The sequence below is a fragment of the Corylus avellana genome, chromosome 5 (assembly GCF_965113065.1).
Source record: "Corylus avellana chromosome 5, dhCorAvel1.hap1.2, whole genome shotgun sequence".
Classification (NCBI taxonomy): Eukaryota; Viridiplantae; Streptophyta; class Magnoliopsida; order Fagales; family Betulaceae; genus Corylus; species Corylus avellana.
The window spans coordinates 8505338-8525547 of NC_142494.1; the positions used below are offsets into that span (position 1 = coordinate 8505338).

The 20210-nt window shown below is 34.2% G+C and overlaps 1 protein-coding gene across 3 annotated transcripts; it reads left to right on the forward strand.

Moving 5' to 3' along the window:
- The first annotated feature begins 13011 nt into the window (after window positions 1-13011).
- On the forward strand, window positions 13012-20128 carry CBP20 (CAP-binding protein 20). Of its 3 annotated transcripts, none has more exons than XM_059594604.1 (9): window positions 13012-13093; window positions 13287-13336; window positions 14340-14563; window positions 16387-16525; window positions 16609-16642; window positions 17929-18036; window positions 19198-19254; window positions 19390-19496; window positions 19774-20128. In XM_059594604.1, the coding sequence occupies exons 2-9, from the start codon at window positions 13319-13321 to the stop codon at window positions 19846-19848; spliced, it is 762 nt and encodes a 253-aa protein (XP_059450587.1). In that variant the 5' UTR covers window positions 13012-13093; window positions 13287-13318; the 3' UTR covers window positions 19849-20128. The 3 variants fall into 3 exon arrangements, with proteins under 3 accessions (XP_059450587.1, XP_059450584.1, XP_088372352.1); XM_059594601.1 differs by having other exon boundaries at window positions 13018-13093; window positions 13222-13336; XM_088516226.1 differs by lacking the exon at window positions 13012-13093 and adding an exon at window positions 13094-13112.
- Window positions 20129-20210: the final 82 nt, after the last annotated feature.

Below are 20210 nucleotides of genomic sequence, written 5' to 3' on the forward strand. Positions count from 1 at the left end.
TCCATAGTAAACCTTGTTATGCAAGTCTGCTTTGAGGACATTCAAGAGATAGCTCCTCTAGCCAGAGTAAACACATAATAGCCATTAGTAGGCTTTGCTCCTCTGAATTAAAAATGCAGTTAGCATCACAATATCCTTTCAATATAGCAGGATAATCACAATATGACAAACCAAAATTAATTGTACCCTTTAAGAATCTCAACAATTTAGAGATAGCATCACAATGACTCAATACCATGATTATGAGTATATCTACTCAATTTACTAACAATATATGTAATACCAAGGCATATACAGTTTGTCAAAACATCAAGCTTCCAATGATTTGTGCATATTTTTCTTGCAAAAACACCATCACCATGATTCTTAACCAAGTGTATTTTTGAATCATATGGTGTAGACATAAGTGGATAATAAAAGTGCTCAAATCTTTTAAGCTCTTTTCAACATAATATGTATGAGATAAAATAATGCAATCATTATCTCTAATAATTTTAATGTCTAAGATAACATTAAGTCTACCTTTGTCTTACATATCAAAATTAGATGTAAGAAATCTTTTAACTTCATGCACAACATCAATGCTAGTTCAAAAAATAAGCAAGTCGTCAATATATATAAACAAATAATGACAAATTCATTGTTGTAAAACTTGCTATGCATTTACCATTAATTAAATATACATTAGAAAACATCACCTTGTCAAGCTTATTATGCCATTGTTTAGGAGCTTGCTTTTAATCCATATAAGGACTTGACTATTTTGCACACTTCATGTTCTTGACTAGGGATTACTAGTGCCTCGAACAGATCCATATAAATTTCTTTATCATTTAGAAAAATAATTTTGGCATCCATTTGATGTACAACAAATTTATAAATAGAAGCAATGGCAAATAACATTCCAATAGATGCAATTTTAGTAACCAGGAAATAAGTATCAAACAATCAACATTATGCATTTACTTGTAGCTTTTAGCTACCAAGTCTACTATGTACTTATCTATTGTATCATCCGGTTTAAGCTTCTTTTTAAATACCTATATATAACCAATTGATTTGGTATTAGAAGGTAACTCAACGAGTTCCAAAGCATGGCTAGACATAATTTATTCAAAATCATTATTTATAGGTTTTAACCAAAAAATGCATCAAATAGAGATTTAATTGCTTCACCATAACATATTGGATCATCATCAACAATATAAGCAATAAAATCATTACCGAGATTCCTTTCGTTCTAGCTCGCTTGCTTTTTCTCAATTCTTATACATCACCAATAATTTATTAGAAGCAACTAAAAATTCATGAAAGAATTTTTCCTTATTTTTCTAAGGAAACACGTGCTCAAAGAAAATAGCATTTTTAGATTCAATAATAACATTGCAATCTAAAACATCACTCTTGATAGTAAGGAATCTATAGCATGAACTATTATATGTAAAACCAATAAAATCACAATCATAGGTTTAAAAACCAAGTTTCCTCATTTTAGGTTTGGGTAACATAACATTTGTCAAATACTCCCATACTTCGAGGTATTCCAAACAATGCTTATGAATGTGACAAACAAAATAAAGGCTTCCCCCCACACTTTGGTAGATAGCCTAAAAATTGTTAATCATACCATTCATAATTTATTCCAGTATTCTAATTTCTCTTCATTCTCTTGATGTAGCCAAGATTTATATGTATAAATCTATCATGCTAAATATTAATGGAATAAACCAAAAAGTCACAAGAAAATAAATTTTTAATAATAGTACACAAATGCTTTAAGAAATGACTCTTATGAGCTCATCTTTCTCCAAGTATGATATGTCATTTTCTCTTCTTTCTTTTCTATCAATTGACAATTCCAAAGCTGTTTTAAACAATATTAATCATCACTTGTGATTTTTCAACATGATCCTTATATATTATATGTATAGGGATTGCATATTTCAAGTTTTATCAAGATTTTAAAAATAAAATCTTTTTAACTAAAGCCCTAATAAATATGCAAAGTATCAAACTCAACCAAATAATAATCAACTATTATTGGCTCATTTTAATAAATATGCCAATGATATCATTCTTATGATATGATAAATTTATCATGTATCAAATGAACCTCAATAATCACATATATTTTATTCTGAACCATCATGTCAGAAAAATTTGAAAGCTGAATGATATATATGAGGAATTACCAAATAACTTAAAGTGTTTATGCTAATCTAGCATGTCATAGCTAACATAAATGCTAGATAATACTATTTCTTCTTTGAAATAAATGAATCAATAGAAGCCACCGCTTATCATATACAAAATTCATGTAATTATAAAATTTTACACTAGCTTTAATTCAATCAAGGAGCACCTTCATAACTTGAATTTTTTTATTTTAATAAATGAAATGTATATTATGTCTTAAAAAATAAGACCTATGAATTAGAGTTTAAAACTCATAGTCGAGCCAACAGCTTTACTCCAAGATCTTCCAAAATAGATTGTCGTCACCACACACCAACTAGGTGTCGTGAGAACCGATCGACTCAATACGCGCACCACACCTTTTCCTCTTACAATGTGCTTACCTGCAAAAATCTTTAGCAAAGTTGTATTCTCTGCACACATTTAGCAATGCCTATGTATTTTTCTCCATCACACCATGAGTAACTACTCATTGTTATTATTATTAATCTACATGGATGTTTTCTAGCTAAGCTTAGCACAACATAACAAAGAAAATGCTAAGTTCTACAAATCCATAAAAATGCTTAACTCTTTTTATTGTAAGAATAGTAACCCAACAATAAAAGATTATTTGACAATCAATAAATTGAGTTCAAATAATTGAAAACTCTTTCAATCAAAATATATTCATTTTCAATAACTACACATGAAATTAAATTCTTTTTCTGGTAAATGAATACAAAATCTTTCCACTCAATATTTGATTTCAACTTTTTCATATGCGAATTGCATACCGTAAACTTTTATAGTATTTGACTTCTCATAAGTTTAAATACTATTGTTATGATACTAATCAAAATATTTGTGCAACCATCATATTCAACCTTTAAGATTGTTGGAAATAATTTTTGATGGTGCACAAATTCTCATTGATATAAAATCATTACAATCTAAAAATTAACAATAAAATAAATAAAATACAAGAGATGAAAAATAGAGTATGGAAAGATCTCACAATGTGTTATAGAATCACGCAATAGCATTGTCCTTAAAGGTTGATTTGTGCCTCTCGGAGTGTATAATTCAGTGCGATCGAATCATTTACCACGTAATCTCTCAGGATTAGACTATAGCGTCTACCTTCGTTAAGGACGCACTTCCAATAACGAAGATTAATAGAACAAAAATCCACATAGAGAAAACCATCGAATAAAAAACACTAGGAGAGCTTTTATTTTATGAGCAAAACTAGATAAATATGTCACCAAAAATTGGATGTAAATATAGAAGCTGTTTTTTCTCTCTCAAGTAAAAACTACAATAAAACTAACAAAAGTAGCCTTTTATATTGCTACTTTGTTAGAAGGTGTCAACTTAAATTGTGTAAAACTTGAAGAAATGTAATACCAAATGTATTAAACGGTCAAACCGTTGAAGACTAAAAACCATTAAACTCACCAATGGCCATAAATCTTAGAGAAAATCTTTTGGTCAAAAAAGAGAGTTAATGACCAACGGATACAAACGGAAATGTGAAAGTTGATATTTCTTTTCTACTAAAACTCATGAAGATGTGATAAATGCAAAAAGGTCATAAAAGATATATATACATTTAAAGCTTATGACCATATGTTGAAGACTTGGTCTTCAACGTATGAAATAGTCATAAATAAAATAATTAAAAGCTTGTAAATAAAACTTTAAGGATTAAACGGTTAAAACAAAAATAATGGCTTTTGCAAAGTTTTTAATAACAAAACAACTGAAAAAAAAAAAAAAAAAAAAAAAAAAAAAAAAAAAAATTTGTAACACATATATTACAACAGGCAGGAACTGAAGATAAATGGCCGATGAGCCTATTGATAAATTAATTTACTTTTATATACTAATTCAGTTCCACTTGTGTTTTCATTGTGATTGACAAACTGCCATAGCTCGAGCAAAGAGCAAAGAATTTATAATGAGAAAGTGCACAATATTGTGAGGCAGCTTATTGAGACCGGTATATGTCTATGGACTTTGTGAGGTCATAAAAGAATTCTGCAAATTCTTTGACCATGCCACTAGCAAGAAGGCTAGTGAGAGAAGCATCGAGGGGGATATGACTGATACCCAAATCATGACACTGTGATTGATACTCAACCTTTGTGATTGGAGATCCCATGAACGGGGTTTAATGAGAAACGAAATCACAAGTGAAATGAGGTATGGTACTGGCAATTTATGTTTATTAACTATCTTGTTGAGAAAATTAGTGATAAGTCTATCTCTATGGTGTAAGACAGTACAAGATGCAGAGTGATTAAGGATGAGCTTAAAGCTCTTAATGGATCCATAGTCCCTACCTACTGGGATGGGGTGTTCCCTGCACACACTCTTGATGGATACCACCTATATGAGTGTGGATGTGCTATCTCCTATGAGAATTGGGTAGGTCTCTAGAGCGCTTATGAAAGCCATTTTATGGTATAACAACAAAAGATGCAAAGTGAGTAATGATGAGTTTAAAACTCTTAATGGGTCCATATAGTCCCTACTTGTTGGGATGGGGTGTTCTCTACACACATTCTTGATGAGCGCCACCTATGTGAGTATGGAGGTGGTGCCGCTTCCTATGAGACTTTGGCAAGTCTCTAGAGTATTCATGAAACCCAGAGGCACATGGCCTGTATAAGGTGCCACCCCACTATAGAACAACCCAATTTTTTTTTTTGATTTGATTTGATTTCTTTTTCTTTTTGGAGAAAGTTGTGTGGGTGATAAGTTTGGTCAACTTATGGATTTGGTTAAAAGAGTCTAACTCTACCACGATTCATTAAGTTCCTACTTATTTATCCTAGGTGTGGTTAAAACCTTTGGATACCACATCGATGCATATTTTCAATCTCCTTTATTCTATTGTTTGTAACATGTGGAGGATTGTTGTAATATATGTGTTACAAACAAATTGTTTTCTTCTTTTCCTTCTTCATAAGCCCTTTTATTCCTTGTTTGATATTTGCTAGTGGTTTCTTTGAGAAATAATTTTTGTGACCATTTGGTCATTAAGGGCATTGAGTTTCTCCATATGTTTTGACCCTTAGTCATCAAATCTATTGATTTTCACTTTTATTGTTTCTAACCGTTGGCCATTAACAATTCCATGGGTTTTAATTGTTCAACAGTTTTGACCTTTGACATTAACAAGGTCTAAAGGTATTTGTCTTTTATGGTTTTCAAGCATTTTTGACCGTTTGGTCATGAAGTCACTCAAGGCTTTGGATACTAAAAGATTCTCTTTAAGAAAGAAAACGTGAGCTTCATTTCTATATATTCAGCCAACCTTCTTGTCAATAAAACATACAAAAAAGAGACTTAAGATATATATATATATATATATATATATATATATATATATATATATATATATATATATATATATATATATATATTACTTCTATGTTTTCAATTGTGGAATTGTTGTTCTATAAGAAAATATTTGGGTTGTTCTATTAATCTTGGTTCTTGGAAGTGTGTCCTTAAAGAAGGTAGACGTTATAGTCTAATCCTGAGAGGTTGCGTGTCAATGGATTTGATCATACTGAGTTATATACTCTGGGAGGCACGAATCAACCTTTAAGGTTACCGCACTTGCGTGATTCTATAGCATTATGAGATCTTTCCATACTTTACTTTTCATCTCTTGTAATGTATTTATTTTATTGTTTATTTTCATATTGGTATTATTTTATTTCAATAAGAATTTTGTGCACTATCCAAAATTATTTCCAACACCTTGTATGGCCTACAATCTAGACGGTAGGTCTGGATGTCTCTAATTAAATGTTGTGCCTCACATTCTCGCTCTCGGGTGCTTCAACTCAAGCGACAATTGCAGAATTTGCATCAAGGTAGCAAAACCTGTACCGTATATCTTCATGAAGCCAAAACTTAGGCTACTCAACTTGCCGCCATTGGCAAACCAATTGAAGAGGATGATCTCATCTCTGTTGAAATTGAAGGTCTGAATTCTACATATAATTCCTTTGTTACCACTTGTTTTTATGACCTACATGACTCTACTATGAGCTTTGATGATTTTCCTGTCCCATAAGATGCTGCTTGACCACCAAAATCAAGTCATCTCGCCGTCCTTTGCTATGGTTGCTAGAAAATCCCCTCCTCATGGCTCCAGGAAGTCCAAACCGCAATTCACTCCACGTCCCCGTCCACGTCATAGTTCCTCCAATCAGCCATACTTTGCTCCATGCCCACATCAACAGAAGTCCAAATTCACCTTGCCCAGTCGCAACACATCATCTCAGCACACGCCAGCTTCTCCCAACAATTTCGGTAGTGCTCCCCACAACCCATGTCAATTTTGTGGCAAACTCAATCATAGGGCTCTTGACTGCTTACACTGGATGGATTACAGTTTTCAAGGGTGCCATCCACCTGCCCAACTTGCCGCCATGGTCGCCCAAAATCATACCATCCCAGACGACGACCCATGGTAGGCCGACAGTGGCGCTAATAACCACATCACCAAGGACATTGCCAACTTGTCTCTTCATGAACCATATGGTGGTGATGACTCTGTAGCTATTGGTAATGGCTTTGGGTTGCCTATTCAAAACACAAGTTCTCTCAAACTTCAAACCCTTCCTCTTCCTTAAATGTGAATCGGGTTCTTCATTGTCCCACGGCTATGGCCAATTTGCTTTCCATCAATCAATTTTATTTAGATAATGATTGTTTCTTTATCCTAACTGGTTCTCATTACTTTGTTAAGGACAACAAAACCGGCATGACACTCCTGGAAGGTATCAGTGAATATCCCATTTACATCAATAAAAAATTTGTCAATAAGTGCCGTGCACATGTCGCTCTCTTTGGTGTCAAAACATCTCTAGATGTTTGGCATGCAAGGTTGGGTCATACCTCCTCTCAAATAACCAAGCGGGTCATTTCCTCTTTTCAACTTCCAGTGGCTAGATTTCTAAGTTCTGATCATCTTTGCTCTCATTGTCAAATGGGCAAGACAAAAAAAAAAAAAAAAAAAAAATTTCATTTTCTAGTTCCACTAGAGTTTCATCTTCTCCACTTGAACTTATTCACTCTGATGTATGGGTTTCTCCCATTGTTTCTCATTGTGGTTGTTGGTATTATGTAATTTTTATCGACGATTATTCTAGATTCACATGGATGTACCCCATTTTTAATCAAATAAACTAGGACTGCCGCAGGGTTGCCCCTAGCGTAGGTGCGCTCAAGCGTAGGAAGGTGGGATCGAGTGCAAGTGCGCTGATTCGTTGGTGTGATCGAGCTGATGATCGTGTGCAGTTGCGTTGATGCTACTGTCTTGGCCGTGGGTGCTGATGAGCGTAGCAGTGCCGCGCTCGATCGCACTTGCATTGGTCCAGGTCCGGAGCTACCAAACAGAGACAAAAAACAAACAAAAATCTTTTTCTGTTCTTTTTATTAGTAACAGGAATAAAAATTGCAGAAAAATAAAATCCTAATTATAACCAGTAGAAGAATAAAACTAATTTAGAAATAATTTGGTTTAAAAAATTGAACAATTCTCCAGCAACAGTGTCAAAAACTTGTTATGAAAATTTTAATAACTCGCAAGTGCACGAATCGTTTGTAAAAAAATGGTTTGCAAGTGCGAGGTCGATCCTACAGGGAATTGCGTTCTTGAAAGCAAATTCAAATCTAAATCAATTGAACCCTAACCTAGTTCCAAAATTTTGAGAGATTGTTGTTTGACTGAAAAATCAAAAGCATGAATCAAATTAAAGTGAAAGTAATTATTGACGAAGCACTATGGTTTCAGAATCCGCCTATTAAAAATATATTTTTTAAGTTTTAACTTCTTAAGAAATCCACCTATTAATTAAAAATTTTATTTCAACTTTATTAGATAAACTTCTGTTTTTAGCTAGATGCCATACAAGCAATCTCTATGAAGCTTATCTTTCTTTGGTTTTCTTCTCTCTCTGTATCTGAAGATTATATTTCTCTCCCTCTATGGTTTTTGTTATGGGATCGGCTATCTCTTTCAGTCTCTGAAGGCTTCAACACAAGTAACAGCAAACCCATGTCGGCCTATCTGGGTTCCCTTCTGCGTATAGGCAAACCCATGTTAGCACTAATGGGATTGGCTATCTCTCTCAGACAGAAGCTCTGGTTACACCAATTACTAACTGTCACCGCATACCGACTTGGTGATGATGGTGATGGATGAAATCAATGTTGTCGAGAGGAAGTCGGTGAAATTACCAACTTCTCCAACATTTGCAGGGCGGTAGGTAAGAAACCTCCTACCGCAACTGATTCCCCCGATACCCACCCCTAGCTTGAGCTTGGTTCCTTTGTTTGTGGACAAACATATATATATATTTTTTTTGTTTCTACTATTAGTTTTTAAAATAGATTTGAATATGTTTGAATATTTTGTTGCCTTACCAAATATTGGCATATGCTTTGTATGTGTAGACAAATCAATTATACAAGATATTGATGATTAGAAGTTGTATGTTATACAAACACTAGTAACTACATGCTATATATTATTTAAACTTGGCTTGCTCTTATCATGAGCATTGTTATCATTAGTTGAACTTGACTTGATCTTATCATGGGTGTTGTTATCCATAGCAGATGAGGTGTCTTGAATATTTGAACTAGGTGTGATCTTATCCTGACATTTATGAACTAATGTGGAGATATCTATGTTAGTTTTTAGTATGTTGATTGCAAACAGATTTGTAAACAACTAGCAATGTTCGCTTCATTAATTAATGTTTTGGCATGTTCTAACATGACTTCAAGATTCTTCAACATTTTAATTTATACGTTGCCAAGCACATGTAACAACTTGACTTGAGAAAGAAAAGAGGAAATATTATATACATAGTCTTGAGCTTACTCATAATCATGCTCTTCTTATTCCACAATGTTCTCACATGATGCCCTTACAATGGAGGATCTCAAAAGCACAAGCATTGGAAATTGATTTGGCCGATGATAATGGTATAAAATTGAAGGACTCATATGAATTCATGGGTAGGCAAGTTGGTGGGAGAGATGTTCTTGTTTACGCCAAGCAAGATCAAAAGAATATATTCACAACAAACGATATCGAGAGCTGAAATACGGATACGGATACGGTGAGGCAGGGAGTATACTTAGATACTTTCTAAGGCAAAAGCGAGAGAACTCTTCATTTTATTATGCAATACAGTTGGATGTTGCAAAACAGATAACAAATATGTTTTGGGCATATGCACAAATAATTATTGATTATATGTTATTTGGTGATGTAGTTTCTTTTGATACAACATACAAAACTAATAAAGAGCATCAACCGCTTGCAATGTTTGTTGGATCTAATCATCATAGAGAGGCTATGATATTTAGGGCTGCATTTATATACAATAAAACTATAGAGTCCTTTAAGTGGTTGTTTGAAACTTTTTTTGAAGCAATGTTGGGGAAGAAGCCAGATACAATCTTTACCGACCAAGATCCAACAATGGCAAAAGTTATCTCATTAATGATGCCTAATATTTACCATCGATTGTGTATGTTGCATTTAATGCAAAATGCTTTAAAACATGTTGGTCATTTATTAAGAGGTAAGAATAGGTTTAGAAGTGGTCTCAATGCATGTTTTAAAGTTTGGGAAGAGGAAGAGGAGTTCCTTAGTGCTTGGGATGCTATACTTCATAAGCACAATATATATGACAATTCTTGGCTTCAATTTCATTTGAAGTGAAAGAGAAATGTGCTAAAACATATGTCAAGATGTATTTTTCTGTAGGAATGACTTCGACACAGTTAAGTGAAAGTTTGAACGCCGACTTGAATGATTATTTACAGTCAGATTATGATATTATAAAATCATTCACAAATTTTGAAAGATTACTTTTAATGATAAACGCTACAAGGAATTGGTAGTAGAGTATAATTTAAGGCATAAGCTACCAAAAACTAAGACGTATTCACATATGTTGATACAAGCAACACAAGCATCAAATATTTATACTTGTCAACAGTTTTTGAAGTTTCAAAAGCAATACGAAAAGTTCCAAGGGCTTTTTGTTAAAGAGCGTATGAAAAGAAATTTGTTTCATGAATATGTAGTGTCAATATGTTGTAAGCCTAAAAATGGTATAGTCATTTGGAAATTTTTAGAAAACTTGAATTTTGAGAGTTGGAGAATTTTGTGTTGCCATGCTTTAAAAATTATTGATGTTATAAATATCAAGTTACTTCCAAAGAAGAACATCCTTAATAGATGGACTAAAGATGCAAGGAATGATATTGTGCAAGACTTCAATGGACATAAAATAATAATAGACACCATTTGTTTTTTCCTAAAACAAATGGGGGTATTTTGGAAAAAGTTAATGGAGGGGTGAGATTACAAACAATTGAAAGATAGATACACTAAATTGAGAAAAATTGAACTTTATAGGGGACATTGCAAAAGTGATGATAATTCAAGGGGTAAAGTGAAGTTTCTCCTAAAAAAAAAAAAAAGAAAAAAAAAAAGTAATCAAATAAAAGACTTTTTTATTTCATTTAATACTAAAATATAATGAAGATTGTGAATTATAATAATAAGGGTAATTTGAAAGGATTAAATGTTAAAGAAAAAAAGTATGAAAGTTTTTATTTTTTATTTTTTATTGTTGTTGTTATTGTTATCCACAAAACTAAATTCAGGATCTTAAAGAATGAGGAAAGAACAAAATAAAAAATTAATCAATCACATAAAATATCAAGATTTAAGTGGTTCGCCTTAATAAGTCTACATCTACTGGTGGAGTTGATTTAAGAGAAATTCACTAACAAAATGAAGGAGTACAAACAGTAGGGAGAAAACCACTTAAAACCCAAAGCCCCAATACACTCAAATCTCACTCTTACACAAAAGAGAGAAAAAAAATCAACAAAGAAAAATCTCTTCTTCTCTAAGTGCTATGGTACAACAAAGTGAGAAAACCCTAGTGAGATGTGCAGTTTCTAATTTTTCTTCCACTTGTGTTGCAAAGTATTCCTTTTATAGAAGAGCACAAAGTTGGTTAAGGCAAGAACTCCAAAACCACAACCAAGAATGGGATCAAGATCCCTACAATTTTTTTTTAAAAAAATTGTAGATTCTCAAATTGAAGAATTTAGGTGGTCTTTTTTTTTTTTTTTTTTTTAACCATAAAACGTTTGAAACATGCCACCTATTAAAATTGTGACATGTTACAGTTGAGAATTAAGTATATTTTTATGAGGTTCTTGGTCTCAATGTTGTAAAAAAACTTTGAACAAAAAATTGTCTTTTGGTTTTATAAAGAAGAAACTTTTTCGAAGAAAAAATTCTTTTTGGTTGTTTACTATTTTAATAAGTAGCATCTTCCAGCAGAGCATAAGAGGTGGCGCTGCACAGCAGGGGAGGGGAAGATCCCCCCCCCCCCCGCCCCCCCCCTCCCCCCCTTCTTCCCTGATTCGTTTCCCCCCTCTCTTCCTCCCCACCCCCCCCTTCTTCCCTGATTCGTTTCCCCCCTCTCTTCCTTGATCTGTCTTTCTTTTCTGTTTGTTTTTCTTTCTGCTTGTTTTTTTTTTTCCTTTTTCTTCCTAGGTGTTTGTTTTGGCACACTATGTGGGTGACGCTCTTGGAGGGATTCACTCAAACTTTCCCCCAGTTTTTGAGTGCGCCAGCGATCTCCTCCATGCCACTTTGCCATCCACAATCCTCTACATGGCCTTTTAACGCGTCCCCCACCGCGTCGAGCTTCAAACGCCTCCTTCGCTTCAGTGTCCGACAAACACGCGATCGGCTTTTCCTTTGGCTGCTGACTTCTGCCTAGTATGCTTCTTTTTTAATGTTTTTCCAGTTGTTTTGCTTTTCCCTGTATTTTGGTTATATTGTGCTGTGTTGTCTTGCTGCTTTCTTCTTGCTTTTTTCCATGTTCGTCTATTTTGCTTGTATTTCCCGCTGCTTGTAATAAGGTTCTGTCCTCTCTTGATCTGCTCACCTTATGATTTGGTTCAGACCCTTGTGGTTGTGGATGTGAACGGTATTCTGGCCTTCAGGTTGAGGAGGATGAGTGTCGGCATGAGGTTTTTTCTAATCCCAAGGTGGAGGAATAAGAGCTGCCTATGCATTAGATTGTTTGCCTAAAGTAGATCTGCTATTACAACTGAAGATTAGTAATGGATTAGCCGATGTTTGACGTTATACTTTGGACTTCAATATAAGATTTGTTTGTTATTGTTCTCTATGATGTGTAATCTTTTAGCTTCGGCATGAATTTTGATTGTAAGATCTTTTGTGCTCTTGACTTTTCTATAAATAAGATCATATTGATTTTTCAAAAAGTAGCATGTTCCAAACATTTTGAGCTAAACAAACAGATAAAATTTAATAATCCTCATCCTGAAGAAGGACACAAGACGTTGGCTAATAAAAGGAATCCAAATATATTTTGGAGAAGAATTTCTCTCGGCTGAAACTCTAACGCTAATTTGAAAGAGCAAAGACATAATGATTTTGGTTCGATACTGTAGTAAAAATTGATTGATGAAAAAAAATGTAAGAATGTTTTTTTTTTGAAAAAGTGGAAAAGTAATAATGTTTGGTATGAAAAAATGAAAAAAAATTTTGTTTTGTAGTAATTTTTAATTTAAATAATAATAAAAAGTGATGGATGAAATATAAAAACTAAAAGAATATTAGAAAAATAAAAAAGTAATATGAATATTATTAAAACAAAAACATTTACCAAACTGAACCATATATACGAAACGGTGTCGGTGTGGAGAATAAGTATAATTTAAAAAGAAGAAAAAAAGAAAAAGAAAAAAACAGTCCATTCGAGCCTAAAATCGACGTGACAACGTAGGAGAAGTTCGAAGCCACAGCAGTCGTCTGGTACTCTCTCTCTCTGAGTGTGCGTTTCATTAAAGATTTGGGGTTTTTGTGAACTAGGGTTTTGTTTTTGGTCCTATACGAAATTCAGTAATCTGATAATTATTTACAACAATATACGCGTATATTAGCGTTGTAGGTTTGTGAAAATTGTTGTGCAGATTGATAATTTGTGGAGTTGATTTTGGAATTTTAGTTGGAGCAATCTGCTTCGAGTTTCGGAGAGCGATGGCTTCTCTTTTCAAGGTAAATCTCTGCCCTGCTTTTGTTTTTGTTTCTTGGCTTTGAAAGACAATAATGCTCATAAAATGCTTAAAACTTTTCCCTATAGTAGAGCAGAAAATTTTGAACCTTTAATTGTCAGAACAATTATCATATTTTTAGTTTGTTCAAGTAAAGAGAAGTAGTGATTTGCCATATGTTTCAGAGAGTTTGTCAGTATAGCCATGTTTAAATCGTGGGTTTGTTCGGGAATTTGGACGTGATTCGTGTGGGAGTGTGAAAGGTGTTGTGTAAATTGAAGTGGGATGAGTTGAAAGTTTGTACAAAATATGTTAAGATGTATTCTGAGAGGGGCTGTGTTGTTGTGCCTTGAAATTTTTGGCCTTGTGATGGTTGTATCTTATCACATTAAGTTTGTAACTATGAATGAGGCAATTCAAAGGTGGTTAACTATACTTGCAAAACAAAAAGTGGTTGACTATTATCATAAAAAAATTAAACAAGAGTTTGGTATGGATTTGTAAGGATGAATGCAATTTGATCCATTATTGTAATGTTTTTCAATGGCTGTGCTCACATAATTGATTTCTTTATTATATATTGTAGAAAATATGAATGAGCTCATTCAAATTTTAAAGGACAACCCAAGCTGGCCCAATATATATTTTTTTTGTGCATTTTCTTTAGGTTTCTTGTTTAATATGTTTTCCTTGATTTATTTTATTATACTTGCAAGGTTTATTTTATATTTTTAAGCGCTTTTTTAAGAGGAAGAAATGAAACTTAAATTGAGCATTAACACAGCATCCCGCTCTCAAAAAATTAAAAATAAAAAGGAAACAAAAGAACATTAGTGCTTATATTGACAATAAAATATTTTTGTTTTATATATTACCAGATTATATGCATTGTTAAAAAATATAATGATGGCAAGACACTTGTGCTTTGTTTATTGCCAACTTATTACTCATTGTTTCTTCATCTGTGTATGTGACTTATCAATTATCTTATTTTGCATTACTTTTAGGATCCATCGAAGCTTTCAGCATATAGGGATCGAAGATTTCCTGGATCACAGGAGGACTTTGAACACGCACTCCTGACATCAATTACCGTTTATGTGGGGAATATGTCATTTTATTCAACAGAAGAGCAAGTTTATGAGCTCTTCTCTCGAGCTGGGGAAATTAAGAAGATAATTATGGGCTTGGATAAGAACTCAAAAACTCCTTGCGGCTTTTGTTTTGTCTTGTAAGGATTCTCTCGTCTCAATAGGTTTTAACATTTTGGATAACAGTTTAGATGGTATTCGTAGTCAATCTTCCTTGCTTTTATTTATCCTCTGCTCTAAGCATACCTGCCTTTGATGTTTTTTTTTTTTTTTCTTTTTCCCTCTTTGGGCACAGACCTACCTACAGATTTATACAGACACTGGTGATGCTTTAAACATGAGGGTTCAGAGAATCTTCCATGAAAAAGACTTCTCTTGGGAAAGATGACTACTTAAGTTTAAATGCATATTTTTAACAAAGCTAATTGCAGATACATGATAAATTTGTCCCAGTCTTTGTTGTAAAATTTAAAATGAAGACTTGTGTTTCCTTTTTTCCTCTATTGAACAGTTCTTCAAAAATAAATCCTGTATAAATATGTTGAACATCAGACTTCTTTTAGATCTGATGCTCAAGAACTCTTAGTCTCATACTGAGTCTCACACCTGCTCCATATGTTGGCATTTGTGTTAAAGCCAAGGCTCCCTTTGAAATTGGAAGTGCTCTTATATACACTGGCAGTGCAGCTTGAACCACTACCATGTATGCTATTTTTTTTGTGCTATACCGTTTCTTCTGTATCTTTTCAAATTTTGTGCTTACAAAAATTTACACAAAGCTTTAGTGATTTTACAAAAAATTACAATGATTTCTTTATTTAGTTGACTGATGAATCCTGGTATTACCTATGACAGTTATTCAAATTTACTGTTTGAAGTATTCCATCTTATTAGTTATGTTGGTTACACTTTCCAAGCGATTTTCCACGGATGCTTTCATTTTGCTTGTTTTTATGCTTTCATAAGCTTTGGCTTTCTAGTCTGCCTCTCGAAAATATTCAAGTTGCTTCATGCTTCACCACTTCAAATTTCCCTTGTCACATACTTTTGACTTTTTCCGGGTAATGTTTTTGTTGTTACTGCATGCCAACCCACTTATGCAATGGTTTCTAAGAATTGAGGATAATCTGAATCGAATAGTTATAAGATAACACAGTGCTTGTCAACTTGACATGTACTTGAAACTCACATGTCCTTTCTCGAATCCACTCTGGTTTCAGTATAGTATGTAGCCATCCTATCTTCTAGTAGGTTGGGACTAGTTTGTCAAGTTACCTGTACACTGTTTTCTTGTATGCATGTTGTATCTTCAAAAGTATAGTTTGTTGATGAGCATAAATAAGTTCCCTTAGATCTTAGTTTTTTCTTTTTGTTTTATCTTGCATGGCTCCCGTGTACTAGGTCTATGCCCTTTCCTTTTCTTAATAAAGTCTTATTGCTTATTGAAAAAAATTGAAGCTAATATTTCCTTTATGTGTCCTTCCTGTTTAATCGTATTCGGGCATTAATCGTTTAATAATATATTGGTTTTCAACTAACTTTGTCTTCTTGTTCGATCTCTTCCTTCATGTATCACCCTTTATAGTTGTTTATTTCGCATCCTTTTGATAGAAGTAAACTATTTCTTAAACTCGTGTCTTTTGCAACGCAGTTCTGGAATCAATATATCAAATTGTTTATTTTATAAACTTGGATAGTGCTGATACCTGAAAAAGCTTGTACTTGCAGTGCGTTTCTATAATTTTAGTCTAGTATTGGATGGGACAAGTTGCTTGTGTTATGTTTATTTCATTGTGATTAGCTTTCCTGGCACTGTCATTTCTTGATGTGATTGTCATGAATTATATGGCTGCTTTAAATTGTTCTTAACTTATGGACTTGTGGAGAAGCTTGCATGGTTACTTGTAGCTACGTATTGATTATAACTAGATCTCTCTTTGATCATTTAGTTTGTGTTTATCAGGTACTACTCTCGAGAAGATACTGAGGATGCTGTCAAGTATATAAGTGGGACAATTCTTGATGATCGTCCTATTCGTGTGGATTTTGATTGGGGATTCCAGGAAGGCAGGCAATGGGGCCGTGGTCGAAGTGGTGGACAGGTGAGTTGTTGTCACTGCCATTTATTGCCTAAGATCCATTCTTTAACTTGCTTTAAGTTTTTGTCTTATCTTTTTTCATACAGGTGCGTGATGAATATCGTACCAATTATGATCCTGATATCCTTCTGGTGTCTAAATTTCACACATTTATAACATCTTACTCTGTGGTTTTATGTGATTATAGTGCTGATTTTTCCGGAGGTTAGAAGGGGTTAGCAACCTGTTTTATTTTGGTGTAGTTGAACTGGTTACAGTTATTAGAAGCTTTTGTTTGCTTATTTTTATGTGAAGTTAACATATTGTGCTTTTATCATTTGGTTTTTGATTCACATTATTGGAAATAGTTTTGGCTACTGAATGGTATTAGATTCTGTCCTGTGAATAGTTTTGGCTACCGAATGGTATTAGATTCTGTCAGACTGCTGTGTATAAATTGGGTGGATGTTAAAGTTTGGGTTTGATCGCAACTTGCTGACCTAAAGTCAATTAATAATTTTTTTTTTTTGATAAGTAATAACCAGTCAATTAATAATTAAGAAATGGTTGAATATTTTGGAGGAGCTTGTTATCCCGTACACGTTGTACTATTTGTAATAATAATGCTCCTTCTACTTCATCTTCTCCCTTTCAGCATCCCTTGTGGCACTTGTGCTTTGCCATCATATGGTCCTAACCCATTCATTTTTAAGTTAACCAACATACTATTGTTCTATTTGCTTGTAGCCAAACCAGCTTTAGTTTTAACTTTTGTTCTTGTTTTTTTCTGTTACTTTTTTTTTTTTTTTTGGTTCACTTTATGGAGCCACTTTGCTTTTTCCAAATGGGGCATAAAAGTTTTACTCCTTAATTTTTCTTGGTTGTTCCTTAGGAGTTAGAATCCTACTTTCATGGAAATTCTAGAAGGTTCTACCCCCCTATTTTCTCTCTTTTTTTCTCTAAATAATACTGTACTGTGTATGTATTTCCTTTTATATTGAGGCAGATCATTTGGCCCTTAGAGTGGGTTATTTCATTCAATCCTCCCCCCTGCTCTCTCTCTCTCTCTCTCTCTCTCTCTGTCACAAAATTCCACTAGTTAAGAGTTGTGTATTGAAACAAGTCGGTGGAAGCTACCTGAAGATTGAGTTTTGATCTGACATTTAGCCTGATGATAGCTGATCAAAGATACTTCTTTCATTATTGTTTGGGATTTATGTAACACTGGATATTAGCTCTGTCAACCTAAACATAGTTGAGTTCCTCTTCAGTACTTTGTTTCTACTCTTCTAATTTGTTTGTGGTATGTCTTGCAAATTAATCTCACTTGACTTGTGGCCCCAGGGAAAGATTGTTCCACAATGCTGGCCAATTGATGCCTTTATATTTTGTTAATGTGTTCAATTAATTTCCTTAACAAGTTATACCTAGAGGCGGTTATGGAAAATTAGTTCAGAGGGAGCTGGAAGCAAGGCAGCTTGTTGATTATGGTACTGGTTCATTGGGCTCTTTCCCACCAGTTATGCCACCTCAGTGTAAGTTATTCAGAGCTATCATATATAGATCTATAGCTTATAAACAATGACCATATTTGATAGTTCCGCTTTTGTCTGCTGGAACCGCTCCACTCTTTGGCTTGTTTACTTGTATTAGCTGTACTTAGAACATTGTGGCCGCAGGTGTATTTTCAATTGGCCAACTTCATAATTTGATAAATGATACATGGGACTGAGCCTGGTGAGGTGTAATCATGGTCAATTATAGACAGGTCCCTGAGGCTGTCTTTGACCATGGGTGGTTGAGTAGATAGGTCTGGGCACATGCATGCCTGTAGTTTAAAATGCCATTGTAAATACAAGGTCAAAATTTGGCATATAAAATGCGTGTTCCTTGTCCAATTTAATTTTTATGTGATTCTTGTTCAACAATGGAAAATGGACCACAGGCGTACAAGGAGGTTCAAGCATTATCGGAAAAAGGCTAACTGGATATGGAGGAAGTGTAATGCTACATACCACACAAACATCCCTCATATATCCCACAAAGCTAATGTGGCAAGGTTTAGTAGTCCTTAGATCAATCATTGCTAAAAAAGGAAAATCCAATGGCTATTAAACCTTGCTACATAAGCTTTGTGAGATATTTATGGGATGTTTGTATAGTATGTAGCATTATTCTATGGAGGAAACATGGACTTCAGAGAAATCATTTATAGTTGTAAAATTTCAGTTGAAAAATCGTTTACCTTGTTTGGAGCACCCAGCTAGATAAATGCATTTGACCTTCTAAACATATAAATCATTCCTGAGTTGTTAAAACACTGTTTTTGAGTGCTCTGATAGATTGATGGTATTTCCTTTTCACCTACTCTCTTAACATACAAATTCTTTCTGTTTACCAACAAAACAAAATTCTGTAAGAGTTTTTCAGAAAATTTTTTTGGTCCCGAACTGACTCCTTTACGTTACATGGAGTGGCATGAACCCCCATCTTACACCAACGTCACTTGGGGAGCTCTCAGATGCCATTAGATTAACTCACTGTTGCGGCTTTCTTTCTTACTTCCAAGTCAGGCACTGATACAGGGTTTGTTTATTGGGCCCCTAGAGAAGTTTTATGGCTGGCATAAAGTTCAATCTATTATGCATTTCAGTTTCTGATTCTGCTTCATCAGCCACTGACTATTAGTCCTGCAGATGGTGGTGGTGGTAGACATGGTGGAAGTCATGGTCATGTGGGTTCTTATCGTAAAGGTAATTCCTTTTTATGAACATATATCAATTATCTGATGTATCAGGTCCATGCAATTGTTTGGGACTTTTTTTTTTTTGTCAGACTTGCATATGGACAGAGATTCTTCTGTTTAATTGATGTCTTTTCTGAGGCAGATTACCATCGGAAGCGACACCGAGATGATGACCGCCATGGGCATGAGGCCTCAAAGAGAGCCTCTGATCATGAATCCAGAAGAAGCTCTGATCACGAATCCAGACCGGTAAGTTCCAAATGACGCTTTTAGCCCTTTTCATCTGCATGCTTTTGTAGAATGGCTGCAACTGCCAACCTGCTGCGAACAGCACACATTATGTGAAAGTTTATTTATGCAACTGAAAAGAGGGTTACTCTGTTGCTAATTTGCTTCCATTTCATTGGATTGGCAAGAAGGCGGCAACTGTCACAGTTGTTTACATTGGTAGAGGGGCCATAGATCCCGCATGCTGTGTGATTCTGTTGCAATATTTCTTACTATTTTAATCGTTTTAATGTGACAGGAGAAGAATCCACGATTTCGTGAGAGTGGCGATTCTGATGATGACGAGGAAGATGACCGGAAACGGCGGTCTTAGCCAGATTCTTGCTACTGTATTTTGATCTATAGAATAGCATTTCTGTGCTTTGATAGCAAGAGATGTTCCCAAATTTGGTGGGGTGTTTCATGTAATGGTACAAAAACCGTAAAACAACAGATTTGGCTTTCCCTCTCCCCCTCAGAATGCCTAAAATTGCTCCCGGAATTATGCACCTTTCCAATGTCTAATGCCGGAAATCCTGCTAATGGCGGGCATTGCATCAAACTGTGAAACAACAGATTTTTCCTTTTTCTTTTGAAGTATTTTTTATTTTTTATTTTTTCCCTAAAGCTTGGTTCTTGAATTCGGGGTGGAAAAGATGAACGGGAGATGTTAAAATATAGTTGTTACCACATTCA

Bases quoted from the DNA above. Each gene is read 5' to 3' on its own strand.
- CBP20 (XM_059594604.1), top strand. The intron at 16,643-17,928 runs ATATCCTTCTGG...AACAAGTTATAC, and splicing joins TCGTACCAATTATGATCCTG to CTAGAGGCGGTTATGGAAAA. The intron at 18,037-19,197 runs GTAAGTTATTCA...TTAGTCCTGCAG, and splicing joins ACCAGTTATGCCACCTCAGT to ATGGTGGTGGTGGTAGACAT.